Source organism: Lampetra planeri, chromosome 47 (assembly GCF_965212315.1).
Source record: "Lampetra planeri chromosome 47, kcLamPlan1.2.h2, whole genome shotgun sequence".
NCBI lineage: Eukaryota > Metazoa > Chordata > Hyperoartia > Petromyzontiformes > Petromyzontidae > Lampetra > Lampetra planeri.
In genome coordinates this window covers 3,933,254-3,952,782 of record NC_136153.1, presented here as the reverse complement: position 1 = coordinate 3,952,782, position 19,529 = coordinate 3,933,254, and the positions used below count along the sequence as shown (strand labels likewise).

Here is a 19,529-nt window from a genome sequence, read left to right as displayed (position 1 = left end):
CCAGACATACACATGCATACGCACGATCACACATGCATAAACAATGAGCAGACACACACACGGACCAAGGACAGCTACACACGAATGCGCACACACACGTACACAAAGACAATGTGGACAGACATCAAGACAAAGATTCCCCCTATAGCTTTAACAGACTATTCGTGCAAGTGCTGTTAGCAAGCACCTTTCAAGGCCGGCACGGCAGACGATGGGGTGGGTGGCCAGGCCCACGCCTGGTCACCTTTGTCTCCCAAGTGGTGATGTTTACACACTGCACCAGGTGCTCATTTAAGGCTGAGTCGACCTAGGGGATAACCAGGACCCGTTCAGATAACTGTAAGTGGCGTTGGCCGCGAGCGGGAAACGAACTCGGGTCGCCGGCTTCGTAGCGCAGCGTGCTAACCATTCTACTACACACAGACACGCTCAAACACAGATAGAGGCAGACAGACACACGCGTATGCACACACAAACAGGCAAACATACCGCACTGACGCACACACACACACACAGACAGATAGGGACACGGCGGCCTTACTCAAGGCAATGTGTGCCGCGTCAGCTGCTGGGAAGCCTCTCCTGGGCGTATTGATGACACACAGCCCCACGGAGTTCAGGCGATTCTCCCTGCAGCACACACAGAGATAAAGACAAAGGTCCTCTGAACAACCTATTCATGACCGCTGATAAAAGTGCGATTGGCGAACACCTATGAAGGTCAACACAGCACACGAGAATTATACGTGGCCTCCTTTGTTTCCCACAGTGGCGATATTTACACACCGCGCCGGCTACTCATTTCAGGCCGAGTCGACCTAGGAGAGGACCAGGTCTGGTTCAGATAATCGTCACTGGTGTTGGCCGTGAGCGGTAATCGAATTCGGGTCGCCGATTTCGTGGCACAGCGCACTAACCACTGTATTAGTGCTCAATACAGTCGCGCGCAGTCTCTCATACGCAACAACTGCCATTCGCCACCAAGTGGCGGTGACGTCACCACGACGCTTGTGCCAGGCTATGTGCACGTTGAGGCCACGTGAAGTGTCGAACGCCCGCTGGCAGGAGGTCACGCGACAGACCCAGGTGCCATGGGTCGACTGACTGAGATGACTGGCTGATGCACCACCTGTGCCTCCTACTGTGCTAACTTGCTGTGCTTTAGCCACCCGGCGCTCCGCTTGTTGTTGTAAGCATCTCTCCTCTGACCTCCGTTGTTGTTGGAGGGCGACTGTCTCCAACTGCCCAGTAGTGTCATTCACGAGCCTCCTCCACAGAGGCCGATCTTGACACCGCTGGTACCAGTCATCGGCAAGTCCACTCAGCTCCACATTCTCCTGTACCACCTCACTCCATCTCTTCTCTAGCCCGTGCCGCGCCCGTTTAGCCCCTCCATCCGGCCGAACAACAGTTGTTTAGGAATGCGGTAGCTGGGCATGCAGCGTTGCCTGCCGGAGCTCACCGATAGGACTTTTGCTAGAATTCCCTACACCTCTGCTGTAGCAGACGGATAGAAAATATGGCATCTGTGCAGGTTCGCCCTTTCCTGAAACCGCATTGGGGCTCCGCAAGCCTCTCCTCAGCGTGCCTGGCAAGGCGATGTTGAATAATCCTTGCCAGAACCTTTCCCGGCACACTGAGGAGTGAGATGCCCCTGTAGTTGTTAGTCTTCTTAAAGAGGGGGACCACCAGGCATCAGGGTTGAGATGGAACCCGTGACCTTCTGCATACCAGTCGAAGGAGTTAACATCCCGCCACCGGAGCACCCCGAAACCGTAGAACCTCTGCAAAACCTGTCGCTCACGGATCACAGCGCCCGGTGATATGGACCGTACCTATCTAAGAGTAGTCCTGGCTAGGGGGTGGCTGACAGATCACGACACCCATTGGCGGCTCAGCGACGGCCGCTCATTGCGACGCTTTGGCTTCGCTTCTTCCCCTCTCGCCGTTGGTGTCGACCCGACTCACGTGGCGATGTGCAGCACGCGCTTGTAGCATCCGTGCAGCGAGGTCTCGGCCGCCGTGCGGTAGCGCGAGTTGTACCGCGGCCCCACCGTGTGCACGATGAAGCGTGCCGCCAGGCCGAAGGCTTTCGTCATCTTGGCCTCTCCGGTGCGGCAGCCTGTAAGCCCGGCCCGCCCGCGGAGAGACGCGGATATAGAGAGACACAGACAGACGCAGAGACAGAGAGAGAGAGAGACAGAAAGACGCAAACAAAGAGAGACATAGGGGAGAGACAGAAGGACAGAGACACAGAAGGACAGAGACGGAGACACAGACAGAGGGGCACACGTATGATTATTTACAACTTCACGAGACGGAAGAGGTGGGTCAAAAAAACACATTCCTGCGGAGGGAGCTGGTAGGAACACGCTGGGTTGCTCGGTCAATGGTCAGGGTCAACGGCGGCGTGGTGTATTCCGCAAATATGGCCGACCTTGAGGGCGGGCACAAGCCGGCGTGAGTAGGTTAAACGTTGAGTTTTATAAGGGCACCATGGGGTGACCAGCCCCTCCCCACCCACCCACCCAGCCCCACCCACCCACCCAGCCCCACCCCTCCCACCCCTCACCCAGCCCCACCCTCCCCACCCAGCCCCACCCTCCCCACCCTCCACTCCCCACCCTCCCCACCCTCCACTCCCCACCCTCCACTCCCCACCCTCCCCACCCAGCCCCTCCCCACCCTCCACTCCCCACCCAGCCCCTCCCTCCCCACCGAGCCCCTCCCTGCACGATGGACAGACACAATAATCCCCTATGAGCTGGTGTAGCCAGGAGGTTCCTACCAGTATAAAACCCACAAGGCTTGTTGATATACTTGCAATGCTCCCTGGAATTCCGTGTTAAAACAAAGCCTCGCCGCTTCGGTGATCGCGAGCCCTCAGAAGTGTCTGCCAGAGTGAGAAAAATAGTTTATCGTGACAGTTCAATGTTAGTTTATTAAGGCTGTCTGCCACGTGCTAATTGATTGAATGTGACATTTCCGCGGCCGACTAAACCGCCCGGAACGAAACCCAGAGTTTATGTTCGAGACGGCGATCGTCTCCTCTTACTTCCCATCATGTAATACTAGCTTTACTACCCGGCTTCGCCCGGGACTTGGATTCACCACGCCCGGCCGCCTTTGTCTCCCCAGTGGCGATGTTCACACACCACACCATTTACTCGTTTGAGGCTGAGTCGACCTAGGGGAGGCCCAGGAGCGGTTGAAATAATCGTCACCGGTGGTGGCCGTGAGCGGGAATCGAACTCGGGTCGCCGGATTCGTAGCGCAGCGCACTAACCAATACACTACAATGCGTTACGCTTCCACATGCGCGGGTCACGTGACAGATTTGACGTCACAGCTCAATTGCCGTGCAAAAAATCTATGCATTATTGAGCTCCCCCTCCCAAAAAACAAAACGTATTTTTAAATTTTTGCATGGTGTACAGTCTGGAAAGTACCCACATGGCAAATTTCCAGTTTGTTGCATGTCGGGAAGTGCGCTAAACATTTTGAACAGACACACATATTTAGCCTTTTATATATATATGGAGATACAAAAAATAACTCGACACGTTCGTTAAAGGACCGTCCTTCTTCATAGCACATCAAGAAGGGGCCCTTGGCCAATGAGACAGTTTTACAATTTAAGGTCACAGCGCTGTGTACACCGCAAGGCGGCACAAAGGCACTGCTAGGAAGCGGGAACAAGCGGCTGGACTGCGGGGCATAACCGTGATGGCACGACAGCGTAGGGTTTTCACGATCGTGATTGAACACAGAAGGAAGTGAGGGATTGTGGGTAGAGGACGGGGTAAGTCAGGTGGCGGGGGCTTGCAATTGGTGCCCGCCTCCAAAAGCCTACTCTGCGCACGTTCCGTGGCCCTGGGGGAATATCCTAAAAAGAATTAATACGAAGAAACCTGTGGACGGCGGCGCTGATGAAGACAAAACTCAATGAAGAATGCCATTTCAAGAAACATGACCAATAGGCTTACAGTGATGATGTCACCTTCACTCTATTTAAGAGCGGAACAGAAAGTCTTGGAGACAATTCTGGCTAATCGCCTGATGAAGCTGGTTGTATGTAATCACCGGCGAAAAGTCGAACTCTAAATGTATATGTAGTGGGTTGACTATCCAACACACCGCTGTGCTGAAGTAGTAACGAATTGGCACGTTTTGTGGCGGGTTAAACGCCACCTTTGTATTTACGCGAACTAACCCGAAAAAACATTTATTATCAAAAATATATATATAATTTATTTTAAGGCAAGTGTTGTTGACGAGTCTTGATTTTCTTTGTTACTTGTGCATCACTGCCAGCGTAGCATCACCAAACAACTTGTTGAATGGTGTAGTGAAAACGTCGCTTGTGTAGACAGCCGATGTGCGCACAGAAACACATTCCTGCGGAGGGAGCTGGTAGGAACGTTGGGTTGCTCGGTCAATGGCCAGGGTCAACGGCGGCGTGGTGTATTCCGCAAATATGCCCGACTGTGAGGGCGGGCACAAGCCGGCGTGAGTAAATTAAACGTTGAGTTTTATAAGGGCACCACGGGGTGACCAGCCCCTCCCCAACCAGCCCCACCCCCTCCCAACCCCTACCCAGCCCCACCCTCCCCACCCTCCCCACCCAGCCCCTCTCCACCCTCCCCTCCCCACCCAGCCCCGCCCCACCCACCCAGCCCCTCCCTCCCCACCCAGCCCCTCCCTGCACGACGGACGGACGGACACAATAATCCCCTGTGGGCTGGTGGAACCAGTGGGTTCCTACCAGTATAAAGTTTTAAAGCGGCGTGCATCACCTGCCACGACACACGAATTAGAAACACGGGACCCGACAAATCGAAATGGAACAAAAAAACTAAAAAGTATCCCAAGACGCATGGAGATAAAAACATGCTTGGCATTACAGCGAGCGACTGCAAGAGGATGAAGCGACGGCGCGCTGGTCGCAGATACCACACGGAACTCGTAATTTGTGTTCCAGGTCAGATCTTGCGGGTACCATGTCAACTGGACATGTGCACACCCTCCGCCGCCAGCCTGAGACGGCCAAAAACAAAATCAAGTTGTCACCTGGACGAATGTGGCAATTTATTGTCTTTTAGGAAGCCGGTTATTTTCAAAAAGCAAGCAAAACAATTACAATTGCTTTTCAACACACCACTTGATTTGTTTGGCTGTGTCAGGGGCATAGTTCTCATTGACATCTCCCGCAGGCTCTAAACCAATCAAATAAACCTGAATCATAATATTGGCTGTGGAAGCCTCCGTATGAAATCATACGCGCTGCTAGCAATGGCGTGACACCCGTGATAGTAGCAATATAATATCAAACTTGTTACACGCCGCAAAGTATTCGCTCAACTCCTCTTGACGCGTATGGTTTGGTGTCCTTCCCCCGCACCTCCGATGAGCAAGGTTGTCTACGTACGGTGCGAGAGAGATTCAACATACGTACAGAACAACGAAAAGAGGCGCGAGGAACCACAAAGCAGGAAGGCAGCACATCCCCTCCTGTAAGCTCTGCGGCTCTCTATATATTAAGGTGTTTCGGCCAAGTATTGAGTGTTTGCATGCAGGAGGAAACCGGAGCACCCACTGAAAATCCATGCGTGCAAGGAGGCAACACTCAATCGCTGTACAGATGGCACAGGTTGCGTGCACATTTTTGCCGCACCGCCTTCTCCTGGTGAGCCAGGGTACGGCTCCTCAAGATCCACGGGAAGAGAGTTTCTGTGTGTGAGCCACCAAAATACTAGTTTTATTCAATTTTACCAGGTAAGGCCCCTTCAGATATATAGCTCTTTTTCAGAAGCCACCTGGCCACAAATGAGCGCTCAACGAAGTGGCTTATCCCGTGGAAATTGATAGCAGCCAAACACTCTAGACACATGACGTTGAATCTGAATGTGGAGCGAAAAACCAGAGGAACCGGAGAAAACAACGACACGACCACGGGGGAGAAAATGCCAACTCCAAATATGGGTCAGGATCTAACCCCCAACCTCCTGTATACCAGGCGAGCTAGTTAACACCTCGCCACCGTGGCGCCCCTAACCCTTGCAGTTGCCGCCAGTGATGGATTACAGGCCACGGCCGTAGCAGCCGCGAGTTTTAAACACGCGGCAGTTTCAACGTACGGCATCGGACGCACGTATCGGGCATAACAAGCAGCCAGAGGGCATGACAACTGGACAAACACGCCCATTGGGGGAGGGGGGGGGGTAATGAGCAAAATAGCCGAAACTGAGATCGCGTGCATGCGTGAGCGAGAGGGATCGAGATGGCACGGAACCACGAGCGGTGGGTGAACACGCGGGCGAGCGTGTTAGTCAGCGGAGCGGCTCCGGTGATGTTGTTGCCCGGTGCCTTGGCAGTGAGGGAGTGGGTGGGGGGGAGCACGGTGTTCAGCCAGCGTGGTGTTTAACCGGCTATGCTCGTAATGACCAACATTTTTGTCGTCAGGCTGGTGCTACTTAGACTCAGGAACCGATGCGAAAATCACTGTGGTTTTGTGGGAATGTATTTCTCTTATTTTGCGTGTGTTTATTATTACTATTAGTAAATAATTATCATTAATGTAATGCACAAATGGTGCATTATTTATACTGTTCAGAGAGAACAATGCATTCATACAAATGTTCCACTTCAAACATTCATCTCTCTCTCTCTATGCATATTTTATCCAGAGCTGCTCATTTCAACCAATTTTAGTTGAATTGTGCTGTCTGCATTACGTCATCAACGAATGTGGCCAGTCCCAACCCCTTGAAGATAGGTGCATCAACCCACGTTAAAGAACAGCCCACAGAAGCATATATCACAGAACTACCCACTGTTATTATTGTTATAAGCTTGCTTATCCCAGGGAAAGCGTCGCCAAGGCTCTGGACTCTCTTTTAGGAGGGTTCCTGCGAAGTTTTCGCAGTAGGTGGCGATGATCGCGATGTTATATCCACATTGGGCCAACTGCTGTGTCATTTTGCAAGTTCGGACCGCGACGCCGACACAAAAGGGAGCCCTCTCTCTTTACTCTTGCGAATGACGCCACGGGATCCTTGAACGTCCACTCTAAAGCAGATTGCAGCGTATTTTTAGGGCAAAAAAAAAAATTCGGAGCAGCCGCTGGTTTCAAAACCACGAAGCCTCTGCAACAACGTCCGTGCAGTGGCTCGCCTAGCTGCATGGACATCCGGTTGCCGAACATAGGCATTGGAAGGTCGCACTCATGACACACAAAGTGCTTCCCACAAATGAACCACGATACCTTGCTGATCTCGTCAGGGAGCATCAATCATCATCACGCGAACTCCAGTTATCCTCGCAGCAGCTTTTGGCTAACCGTCAAACAAACGCGGTCAACTGCATCGCACGCTGTCAGATGCTTCTGCAGCCGTCTGGAACGCTCTTCCTTCCGACATTAGGAAGCCACGGGAGCTATGCACTTTTATAGAAAGATTGAAAATACATTTCTTTAGAACTGCTTGTTTGTGTTTATTTTGTTGTCCTTCCCCCGTACCTCCGATGAGCACAGTTGGCAACATACGGTGCGAAACAAGTTCAACATACACACGACATACATACACTACAAATGGCGAGCACGCAACCGCTGAGCCGCGTCACTGCTGACGCACGGCCATGTGATTGTCGCAGCAAGCATTGAATAAAAATAAATCCCCTTTTACCGAATTACATTCCACTCGTGTGGTCGGTGTCACATCATGAGATGAACATGTTGAACGTCTGCAACCAAGCAGCTCGCAGTGCACCACCCTGCTTCCGAGAACAGCCCGAGTGTTTTTTTTCACTCTTAACGCCACACTGCTATTGACGAATGGAATTGTATTTGCCACGTTTGCCCCATTCCTCCCAATGCTATAGCAGAGACACTTCTAGCAACAACAAAAAACGCACGCACGCAAGAGTCCCGAGATCCAGCGCAGCCTTCGTCAAGGGTTAAAGGGGGCGTTCATTACTATTATCATCGAGCGGATCGCCGGCTTCGGTTTCACAAAGTGGCGTAATCCACCGCTAAACCCCCGCGCAGTGTGACATTTACAGTGGCCCGATGCGGCGCGCGTGGATGTGCAAAGTCGCCACTCCTCGTTTTCCGAAAACTCTTCAGCCCCGATTGCTCACCAACCCCCAGTGCCCCCCCCACCCACCCACCCACCAACATACACGGGCCCGAGAGACGGCGAGAAGGCTGGTAAACAAGCGACAGATGGCAGCGGAAATGGCTTTACTAGGAGGGAGGGAGGGTGAAAGAAGGGAGGGAGGGGGGATGGCACAGGTGGTGCAATGTTGCATCGATTAATCGGTGGATTTAAATCGGAAAGCCTACGTGTTAAATTAAATCAGTCTAACTCAACACGTAGGTTTTTCGCAGCCACCAATATTGACGATGCACCGTTAATTGTTTTGGGTTTGGCCACTAAGACGACCTGGCCAAAATTCGGACTTCCAATATATTTTTTTTCCGAAATCTTGAGCCGATGATGTTTGACGTAGTTTCCCACGTGTCAAATCGTTAACTTAGGTTTACGAGAAATGTTCTTCATGGCACAGTACCCACCTGCCTGCGCACCGCATGACAATTCCATTTGATTGGCTGCGTCAAGTGATGGAGAGTCCTGATGACGCACATTTTTGCCAGATCATTACGCGGCCTCACCAATAACTCAATCACGAATTCGATCGGTCTATGAACCTAATCACGGAGATTAGACTTGTGTCAGCGACTCGCTGCACAAATTTCTGCCCGATAACATCTGACTTATATTTCCTGTTAGGAGGTACATGATTGCAATTACATGGAGTTTCAAATTTGTTTAACAAGGTGCAAATCCAGGAGACCAGGAGAGTCTCAATTGCGAGAGCGACCTGGGACATTAGTCTGACAGTAGGGGGAGCAACGACTGCTAAGTTATCATCCCAAATGAGAAATTTGCAGGCAAATTTCGAATTTGGCAAATTTGGACCATGACACGGGCACACAATGGTTTACCCTTGCGAATTACGTCCAGGGGATCATTTGGGGAATACAGCGCCGAGTATTATTTTGTGGTTATCACACTTGCAGCAACAATCAGCCATAATAAAGGTTTTTTTTTGGGTTAGATTGCGTCAATATGAATGTGTCGTTAAGCCCGCCACCACCCGACACAGCCAATTAGTAAGGTTCATCACGTAAACAGAACGTGCCAATTTGTTACTAGTACAGCACACCGGTGTGTTGGAGAGTAAATCCACAAACATTTACAATCCGAGTACGACGTTTCGCCAGTAATTACAAGTAGCTTCATCGGGCGACAACCAGATTGATATTATGGATGTCAATGATCGCGAGAGCCTACGTGTTAACAAGCAACAATAAGGGCGGCCGCTGGAGGCGAACCATAAACCTTTGTGTGACACAGCGACGGACGCAGCGCTACCGCTAGGCCCTCGCAGCCCCAACGACATCGCTGGTGCTCGACGCACTGACCTGCTCGTAGTGGGTAACAACACAGCGTCGCGTAAACAGCCCCGTGTGGCTCGACATGAATGCCGTTGAATCGGTGCCCACGACGTTCGCGTGTACGTACGCTGACCTAGTTTCGTGCCGAACGTCGCCGAGTGTGCTGATCGGAGGTGCGGGGAGAGGACAACGAACTATACACATAAAGGCAACGCTGAAAAGTGGCCATAGAAGCACAGAGAGAGAGAGAGACAGACACATGCTTGTAATTACTCTGGCCGACTGGAAGAGGAACAAACGGATTGGAAAACATATGCACGTTAGATATACCATACTGACTGTTAACCCTTTCCCATTCCGATAACATACGTGCGCATCATCAGTTTTTCTTCCGACTCCGTTCCAATGATGTACACGTACGTCAGAAAATCACTTCATGGGTACGACTTCAGGCGAGAGGGCGTGTTGCACACTTTGGCGCCAGCTATCATAGAGTGTGATCGTGTCACTGCAATTCTAGATTTGAAGCTTTCGTGACTGCAAGGAATCATATTCTTAGGTTTTTTCGGTAAAGTCACGTAGGTAAAAAATTTTACCTACGTGAAATTTTTACCTACGTGACTTTACCGAAAAAACCTAAGAATATGTGTCACTGCAATTCTCGGCGGTGAGAAACAAAATTAACGGCGAGCCGGTCGCGCGCTCCGAGATTCAGCAGTGAACGGGACACCGCTACCCTGCAACTCAGAGATGTCTAAAACGGGGAAAGGGTTAAGTCGGTTCGTGGGCAGGATGTGTTGCTGGAAAGGAGGATGGCCGGCGGTCGAGACTAACTACAGATTGGCAGCCAAGGGAGGCACCACGAAGCTGGAGGGTTGGAATCGGCTCGTGTGCGGCAGCGAGATGGCTTGCTGCATCGCGGCACCGTGAGGGATGGTGACGGCTTGCAGAGGCCTTCATCCAGCAGTGGACCGATCATGGCTGATGCTGATGATGATGACGATAATGCACCAAAATTATTGCTGCTAATGCAATCGCATCTATATGCTACGATATGCCTACACTCAACCATCTGGCGCGCACACACACTGGACCACAAGAATACTCCCAACTGTGTATCCAGGGAGAGGTGGTATTTTGGCACTTGCACTCGGCACGACCGCCGCTCAAGCGGCCTCGGAACGAGCGCGGCAAGCGCATGGCAGCAGCAGGCTGATCCGATGACCGTCCTTCAAGTTCCCGGTGCAGCCAAGTGCGGATAATGCAATTAGCGGCGAGTTCGCGGGTGCTGGACCCGCGTTCGGTGATTAATACCTCCGCGGGCCAAAACTTGGCAAGGATGAGCTTGGAGAAGCCTCGTATCAGATTGGAGCGCAGGAACTGTGTGGAGGCTCGTGGCTCGATCCTCCGGGTATCGTGTGTAAAAACACAACGGGAGAGGAGAAATTGCGGGGGGATAACTGCAACGCTACATCGGCCAAGCCACTCATTTTATTGTTTCATTATGGAAGCGGGTAGAGTTTTGTGGGCCAACTTGCTCGTTGCCCTGGCCTGTGTTGCAAGTGATCATTCATCTGATAAAGCACTCCTACACAGAGAGGCAGTGGCGGCTGGAGCATTATCATCCAAAAATATACAAAATGCTAACGCGAAGCAAAACGTCCCGACACATTTGACGTGAGAACATTTAGCTTCCATGGACAAATGGAAGTCTGCTTTAGAACACCAATGATGATTAGCGGTCACCAATAGCAGGTGCGCCTCTAGTGTGGATAAATAAGTCAAATGAAGGGACCACAGAAGTAGATCCGTGACGTCAACTTCAGTGGCCATTCCCTGAAACGGTGCGATTTCAATCTACCGATTCCACTCGCGTCATTGCTGTGCTTTATTGATTTTGTGAGTTTGATGACCCCCACCCCCCCCCCCCCCAGATCACTCTTGCAAATGAGACTCCATCCTGGCCTCTTTCAGAGCTCTCACCTGGTAAAACAAAACAAACTTGAACCTGTTGCACCTACCCGCTGGCTACGAGCGTCACCAATGGAAACATCCTTCGCGTCGCATCGTGACGCAGACAGCAAAGACGGTATAAAATTAAGAGGAGATAAAAATAGTCGAGCTGTCAGCGTGAAGTCCTCCTGTCTGCAAGTACAAGCACAGCATGACGTGGCTTTGGACCACCGTCCCCACCCACCCCATCCATCTCAGCAGGCAGCACACATGGCCTACAACAACAACAACAAAACAAGACACCCAATGTACCAACGAGCAGGCAAACAGCTCGCCGGACACACCGTAACGTCGACTCGACACAGCGTCGCATTCAGCCCGGTCACTGATGACTGCCAAATGAAAAGTGATGTCCAGACCCCGAGCGAGCCCAAGAGCAAATTATGTTAGGCATTCACACAGGTGCGGGGCCCTTACCCTCCACGGCACGGCGAAGATTTCCAGGATCGGGCACTAGAGGGGTGCAGGGGGCGGCGGTAGGGCTTGTGGGGGGGCGGAAGGTTTCCTGTCTCCGTGGTAGAATGCATAACGCGGAGGCTGTAATTGCTCCTTATTTCAGACCAGCAGTGCCAGTGCCACCAACGGATCCTCGACCGGTTGAGGTAAAGCAACTGCATGTGTCGTCCGTGCATCCCTGCAATTGCTTGCTCACAGCACCGCTAGCGGAAGGGTCTCGACCAGAAGCAGCTCTGAGAACAGCCCCTTCTATTGGCCTACTCTTCTACGCTGGCCAGACGTCTCGGAAGGAGTGGGCGTACCCACACTTTACCCCGCCACACACGACAAGCCCATCGACTAACTCCGGTGTACCCACTTATACTGCTACGCGGGAAATGGCAGGGAAGGAATTTTCAGTTGCCACGCCGGTAGATTGAACGGAAACGGTGACCTCTGGATTGCAAGTCCAGTGCGCTCACCGTTCCACCACGGCAGCATCACTCTATGAGCAGGGACGATAGTTCGATGGTTATTTCCTCTCCAAACATCCACATGCAGAGCCACACACACACATATACCACCACAACACACAGGGCCCTATCATTGCTCACTCATGTGCCACATTCAGAGGTTTGCCCGATGGCTCAGTGGACAGAGCACGGAGCCAGCACTGCCGAGAGAGATCCGGTTTACAGTCCAGATAGCCAGCCAGCTGCGATTAAACCGGATCCTTAGGGTTTTAATAGTCTCAGCTCGATGACCAATGACTAAACAAAAAAAACCTACCACGTTGAATTTGGTTTCGTTTGAAATTTTCATAGCACCGTGTGGATAAGTGCGCCCCCTACTGTGTAAAGGCTGAAACGGCCATTTGACGATTTTTTTACAGAGAAGTGCCGTGGAAAGTTTATTGCCCAGCTGAACCCTGATCTGCGAGGCTGACAAAGACACTGATAGGACAATCGGAATCGGGGAAAAGAGGACTAAAAGTGATACTTTTTGTATAAATAAAAACAAGGCTCGTGCTTTATGGTTAATTGCGAGGAAACGAACTGTTTTCACTACGTGCCAGGCACCGAAACGTGTTAACAACGTTAAAGTAGTACCTCTAATTGGCGGCATGAATTCACAACACGCAGTGCCTCCCTTTCACCAGCGTCTCCCGTTGAACGGTTGACGATGATTCAGTTAACACTAATTGCACTTGCGACGTTTGATGGCCGTTGTATTCAATTACCGTCGCAATTGCAGTTGTGCGCGGGCATGATAACGTGAAATTATATTTCGCCTGATTTCATTGTCTCACGTTAAATGCGGCCGCCCCCATCCCCACCGCCACCCACCGCTGTTCGCCGCACGGCGCACTTCGCGCTTTAAGACCAAATGGTCTGTTTAAAATTCCAGCGATGCTTTATTTAATTTAACGCCATCAGCTAACCCCTTAAGCAAGTTGGAAACCGGCGCGTCAATGAAGATAAACAGCTCTCAATGGTTTTTATCTTGCTCGGGAGCATGGCGAACTCGGTTAATCCCACTCCGAATACCCGACAGCGTGGAAGCTTGCTCCCGCTGACCATCAAACCGGGGTAAATCTGGACTCGGGCGGAAAGTGCCGCTACTTACGCAGTAAATGACGCAAACACACAGGTTGCATTTTACACCTGATGATGTGTATGCCTCCCACCCTCCCACCGCACCACCACCTCTCAACCTCCCCGTTTCCACAGAAAAATCGTTGGGTATCCATGCCACCCAGGGTATCGGATGGGAGGGCAGAACATGGCACACAAGCGAGCTGCCACATTTCCTTCCTAGCAGGTGGTGCCCTCTCATCTCCGTGGTGGAACACACAAGCAGTGGCTGTGATTTCTCGTGAGGCCAGCTGACCCTAATGTAAATGGAATAAAATGTCCTCGACTTTTCCCCACCCTCTCTGGCCTTTGAGTGAGCCGTACAAACACCATTAAGCCGGTCTAGCCATCGCACGAAGCAGAATCCCATCTCTTTGCTATTTCCGACAGAAGAGATGGTGAAGGTGCAGCCTGGCAATTACTTGAAAAACGCCAATGCTAGTAGAAGGGCATCCAGTAGATGATTGGTTCTTAACCTTTATTGCAGGTTTGCACCCCCTTTGATTCTCAATCGTTAAAATATTTCTAATGCTAACAAATACAATGGTTTGATGAAACAAAAGTAGTTGGAATTACGTGCTTAATTTCTGCTTCGATGATTTACACCTTTGAACTAAAATCTTGCCATGTCTCTCGTACCCCCAGAAAGGGCATCTCGCACTCCCGGGGGTTGCTTGCACCCCAGGTTAGGAACCACTAGTTTTCTCGAGGAAGCTGACCAGACGTCCTGGAAGTGGTGGGAGGACCCACACTTTACCCCACCGCACACGCGACCTGCCAACCGACTGTGGTGTAGCTACTTATACCGCACGATGTGTCAAGTCGGCGGGGATTTTTTTTTACGAAACTTGCCCATTCAAAATATCAAATGTGTGATGGGCGACATTTCGGGACGTGGCCCTTCTTCATCTCTCTACTTTCAACAAAGGTCATTGCCCAAAACGTCGATTATTAAATATTCCCCCCCCATACGAGTTCGCTCTGAGCGAGCTCATGGTTAAGACTGAAGGAATGCATCGGTTTGTTGATTAAAAATAAATTCAAATGCTTACGAAGCATACTACCAGCATGCATTTCCAATTCGGTGGATCATTGAATGTATTACATGCCTACAAATGAAGCACGGAAATAAAATGTGTTGCTTTTGGGTTAGACCGTGTCGGAATAACATAACATTTTTTTACGAGAACCCTCCACCACAAGGGTTCATCAAATCCCATTGCCTCGTGGGCAAACGCGGCATTCCCTTGTTAGTCGTGAGTTTGCTATCCACGATGTCGACTATAAGCGAATCGCAACGGGAACTCTACACGATTGCATCGAGAGAGAAAGGGAGAGAGAAAGTGATGAGAGGGTGTTGAGATAAAGTGATGAAAGATACAATGATGGGATGTAAAGTGATACTTTAATATTAATGTCCTTAGTTTATTATAACCTATTTTAATGTATTTTGCGCTGTTATTATAAATGTAACGTATTTAATAGTTTATTTATGTATTTAAGGTCGTTCATTTTCGTAGGCCAATATGATCCGCGAAATTTGCTATTCACGAGTATCTCCGGAACGTATCCGTCGCGAACAACGAGGGAATACTGTATGCAAATCCATTTGGCTTCATCAGCAAAATGGAGGAACGTTTCACCGGCAATTACATCCACTGTAATTTGTTGGATGTAACGGTGGAGAGATGTTATCTGCGTCGCCTGGTATGCAGGAGATCGTGGGTTCGATCCCGACCCTGACGCCTGTATATCTGGAGTTTGCATGTTCTCCCAGTGGTGGCGTGGATTTTTCTCTGGGTCCTCCGGGTTTTTTCCCTTCACATTTAGAATCATACGCTTAAGAATAGTTGGCTGCTATACATTTTCACAGGATAAGTCACTTCGTTGAGCTATGATTTGTGGCCAGGTCGCTTCTGAAAAAGAGCTGTTTAGCTCAGTGGGCCCTACCTGGTAAAATAAAAATGTGTTTAGTTTTAGTTCATTAAATTTTTGCTTAGTTTTGAACAATTCTCCGGTTTGCTGAAAAACCAAATCAAGTTGTGCATTTTATTTGATTGGCTTTTGGTTGGGTGGTGGAGGGCTGTCATAAAAAACAAATGGACATGATGCCTGCACGGCGATCTGACCAACAAAGAAACCGATTATGAATCAAGACATTGAATGCGAAAGCTTACGTGTAAAACAGGTAGCACCTAAAACCATACAAACGTGTCAAAACAAACTAAAAAACAAGAGAGATTTTCGGGTGTCTCAAATTCATCTGGGGCACCGGCTAATTATCTAAACCCAAATGATCCACACCCTAACAATCCAGACCCTAACGATCACGAACCAAACAATCCTGAACCAAAACTACGAAGACCCCCAATGAAACAAACCCTAAGGGTTCTGACCATAACGATCCTGAATCCTAACGACCCACACCGTAACGATGCAGACCCGAAACGATCAGGAACCCAAACAATCCTGAACCAAAACTATCCAAACCCTAAGGGCACAGACCCTGGACGATCCAGACCCCACGGTTCAACCCCCGGGTACGGGATTCTCGGCATGGGAAAAAAACCCACACGCCCCGGTTCCCTTCCGAAGTCCGCACACGGCACTGTGTGTGACGGCTTGGCAATACTTTGTGGGAATTGAAACATGGCAAGCTATAATAATAATGATAAATAGATCGCACGTGTTCTGAGACGGCCCGTCAAAAGAGGGACGTCCAAAAGCGAGACAATTCGAGGGTTTGCTTGGAACCTGGAAGATTAAATGGGGAAACGTTTGACACTTTGGACAAGAGCCTTTGGCTGTACGCAGAGCACAACACCATCTGGGAGGAGATAATCGTAGCTCGACAGGAGGAGGAGCAGCAGCAGACAAACCCTGGCTGGTTCGCAGCAGACGCTGGAGAGAAAAAGTACTTTAGTTGGGCGCGTGCCGCGTGCCGCGTTTTACCAAAGTGTAAAGATGTGAGAGGCGTGCGAGAACCGTGGTGCACGGCCAGATGTCTGCGGAGTTAATCAGTGTCAACGTTTTGTTTAGAAAGAGGGAGTGTAAAAAATGATGGAAGAAGTTGTTTTTTTACGCAGCTAAAAACATGTGCACACTCAACACTGGCCAGCGTGTTATATTTTCCAGATAAAACACGCACTCTTCTGGCAGCGTGTCGTTAACATTAGCCCGAGCTTGACCCCCATTGCTTCGGGCAACAAGGGATAATGACGATCAGCACTATTGAACTCCACGGTGCGGCCAGATGATTTACATAGACACACTGACATTACTAGGGATGCTGTGAAGGTGTAATAATGGTCAGCGCACTGGGTCCACAATCCAGAGGTCGTCAGTTCGATTCCGTCTCCTGGCGTGGCTGTAACAATGAGCAAGTTATAAAAGGGCCATAGGTGTGTGCGTCGCGTTTGTAATGCGTGTTGTTCGACCCATTGTCCGACGTTCCACTACAAATGCTGGGGAGCTTCTTCAGGAACTGAACGGTTGTTAACAAAGGTAGAATATGAGCTGCTCTTGTCAGTTCCTCTCGGGGCACGTGGAGAAAAACGTCGGAACAACAGGCGGTACAAACTGAAAAGGCATCAAAGAGCTCATTCCCCTACTCACTCTATCCACCCAGCAACATGATTGTACCACAGTGAGCTGATAGGCAGGTCACGCGCAGTGGGGTAAAGTGTGGGTACTGCAACCTCTTCCTAGACATCTGTCCAGCGTGGAAGAGCAGGCCAATATCCCATACCGAAGGCCTTTTCTATCGGAACCCCCTCTAGTGGAGGTCCTTCTGCCAGCAGTGGCGTGAGCAAGGAATTGCAGGGCTGCTCTTTGGCCTTGCCACTCTCGCTGGCTGCATGAACCTTTGGGCCCAATGCCAGCTCTACCAAAGCTTCACATCTGGGAGACAGGCTCCCGACTTCTTACGCGCACAGCCGCACAAATCACCACATGAACAAACACACACGACTTGAAGCACTGGCAGTCCACGAGACTGTTACCTCCATCAACACCACAGAGCCAAGTATTTACATGCAAGGTGCCTTAACGGCGGGGCCGAGCGTGTGACCGATACCCGCGTATTTTTAAAAGTCCCCAGCCAATTGGGGCGACGCGTGGCCGCGGGGCTGCATGTAATGCGGTCCCCATCTCATCAGATCTCTGAAGCCAAGCGGGATGGAGCCTGAACCGTGCATGGATGGGCGACCGTACTGCACCGGCAGGTCGTTGCAAGGCTGTAGGCCACAACGCTGCGTACAAGGCAGAGGTCAAGTGCAGAAAATTACATCGTTGTGCTGTGCTGCTGACCGACCAGGCTCCCAATGGGTTCGCCCCACAATATTTGCAGGAACTGATCGGTGTTGACTCTCCAACGATGTCCACGAGATCCTAGGATCACCTTCTGCTAAGGACTCCGAGGTCAAGGCTCTGTTCCAGGGCTGATGGAGCTTTTGCCACTGCCCAGCTCCAGAAGCATGGAACAACACTTTCCCTTTGGCAATAAGACAGAGTTGTTAGAGCTATTTAAGCCTTGCAAACTTACCTCCTTTAAAGTGACATTTACTCCCTAGTTCTGGCCATTTACCCTGGTTCTGTTTATTTTCCACGGATGAAACACGCCTCACCAATGTAAATCACTATTATTATCATCATGCGCCCCAGCAGCTATGTCTCCCACGTTCACAAACGCGCGCCGGCCAACGTGCCCAAGTGCGATCAGACAACTCCCACGGCTGACGTGGCATGGGGTAAGGATTGTAAGGCTTGTCATGCATACTCTATGGTTTTTTCGGTAACGTCACGTAGGTGAAAATAAAAATTTAAAATATAAATAACTAAATTAAATCACGACGTTTCAGAGGCAACACAAGCTTCCGTCATCAGGTGGGACAACCACAGCAACTGATGACGGAAGCTTGTGTTGCCTCCGAAACGTCGTGATTTAATTTAGTTATTTTTCTTTATTTCTTTCACCTACGTGACTTTACCGAAAGAACCAAAGAGTATGGATCCCTGCAGTCACGAAAACCTCAAATCTGGGCTTGTCATGCAGCAGTGGATTGAGAAATCCCCGGAAGTCACGTTCTGCGAAGCGCGTACGACGTATTGAAATGTGGAGAAGTTCTAAATACATACGTACATTCGCAAAATCGTCGAACGGGGTTGGGGGTAAGAGTGTGAATGGTCCCACCCCGATGTTGGCGAATGCAACGTTGGAAGGAAATGCTGCGTGGGGCGATGAAGATCAATACAAACGGGGTCGGGTAAAAACAAGAACAACAACAGAGAGAACGATCGATTCTGGAGTTGAATCGCAGAGGGGTTAGGGTGCGAGCGGCGACAACGTTTGACATATTCAACGTGCGGTTTCGCACTTTCTTAATCACTGAGTGAGAGACAGGGGTTTGGTGACACCTCGGATGAATTTGTAAGTTTACTATTGGAATCCTTGTTAATTTAGCAAAGCCTCGCCGAGTCTCAAGACTCGCTTTCAGGAGGGTCCTGCCAGGTTTGTGTCGCAGTAGGGGAGACCAAATGTTGCTGCTGTGTGCAATCCCAAACGAGTAACTCGCAAGGTCATTTGTTTCTGCGCAGGGTATGCTTGGCCGATTCCAGTCACATTGAACGCTGTCGGTTAGCTACGCAGAATGCGGAAGAAACCAATGCAGAACACGTGGGGGGTGGGGGTGGAAGAACGAACTAACTCCATGTACAAGGCGCCCGAGTCGCGAATCAAACCCGGGGGGGGGGCGACTTTCTGCGAGACAAGAGCGTGACCACTGCGCCACCCTGCCGCCCAGACGCGGTACTGCAAGTGACTCGTATCCCACGTCGCCTTTACAAGGTGAATAGGCGGCACAGGTGAACCGTTTGCATGTCATCGATTTTTTTCAGGCCACGTTGCTGGAAACACACAAAAAACAAATAATCCTCCGTATAGCCATGAACAGACTATTGGGGCAAGTGCTGTTAGCGAGCACCGATTAAGG

At 50.5% G+C, this 19,529-nt stretch overlaps 1 protein-coding gene across 2 annotated transcripts in view; it reads right to left on the bottom strand.

Annotated features, from left to right (window-relative positions):
• The window catches only part of GDAP2 (ganglioside induced differentiation associated protein 2), a 120,472-nt gene that overhangs the window by 80,824 nt on the left and 20,119 nt on the right, over positions 1 to 19,529 (bottom strand). For both annotated transcript variants that reach the window (XM_078615452.1, XM_078615451.1), the window contains exons 4-5: positions 1,969 to 2,122; positions 542 to 630 (exon numbers count right to left, since the gene is read on the bottom strand). In XM_078615452.1, coding sequence (XP_078471578.1) covers positions 542 to 630; positions 1,969 to 2,122 — 243 coding nt within the window. The remainder of the gene's footprint in view (positions 1 to 541; positions 631 to 1,968; positions 2,123 to 19,529) is intronic.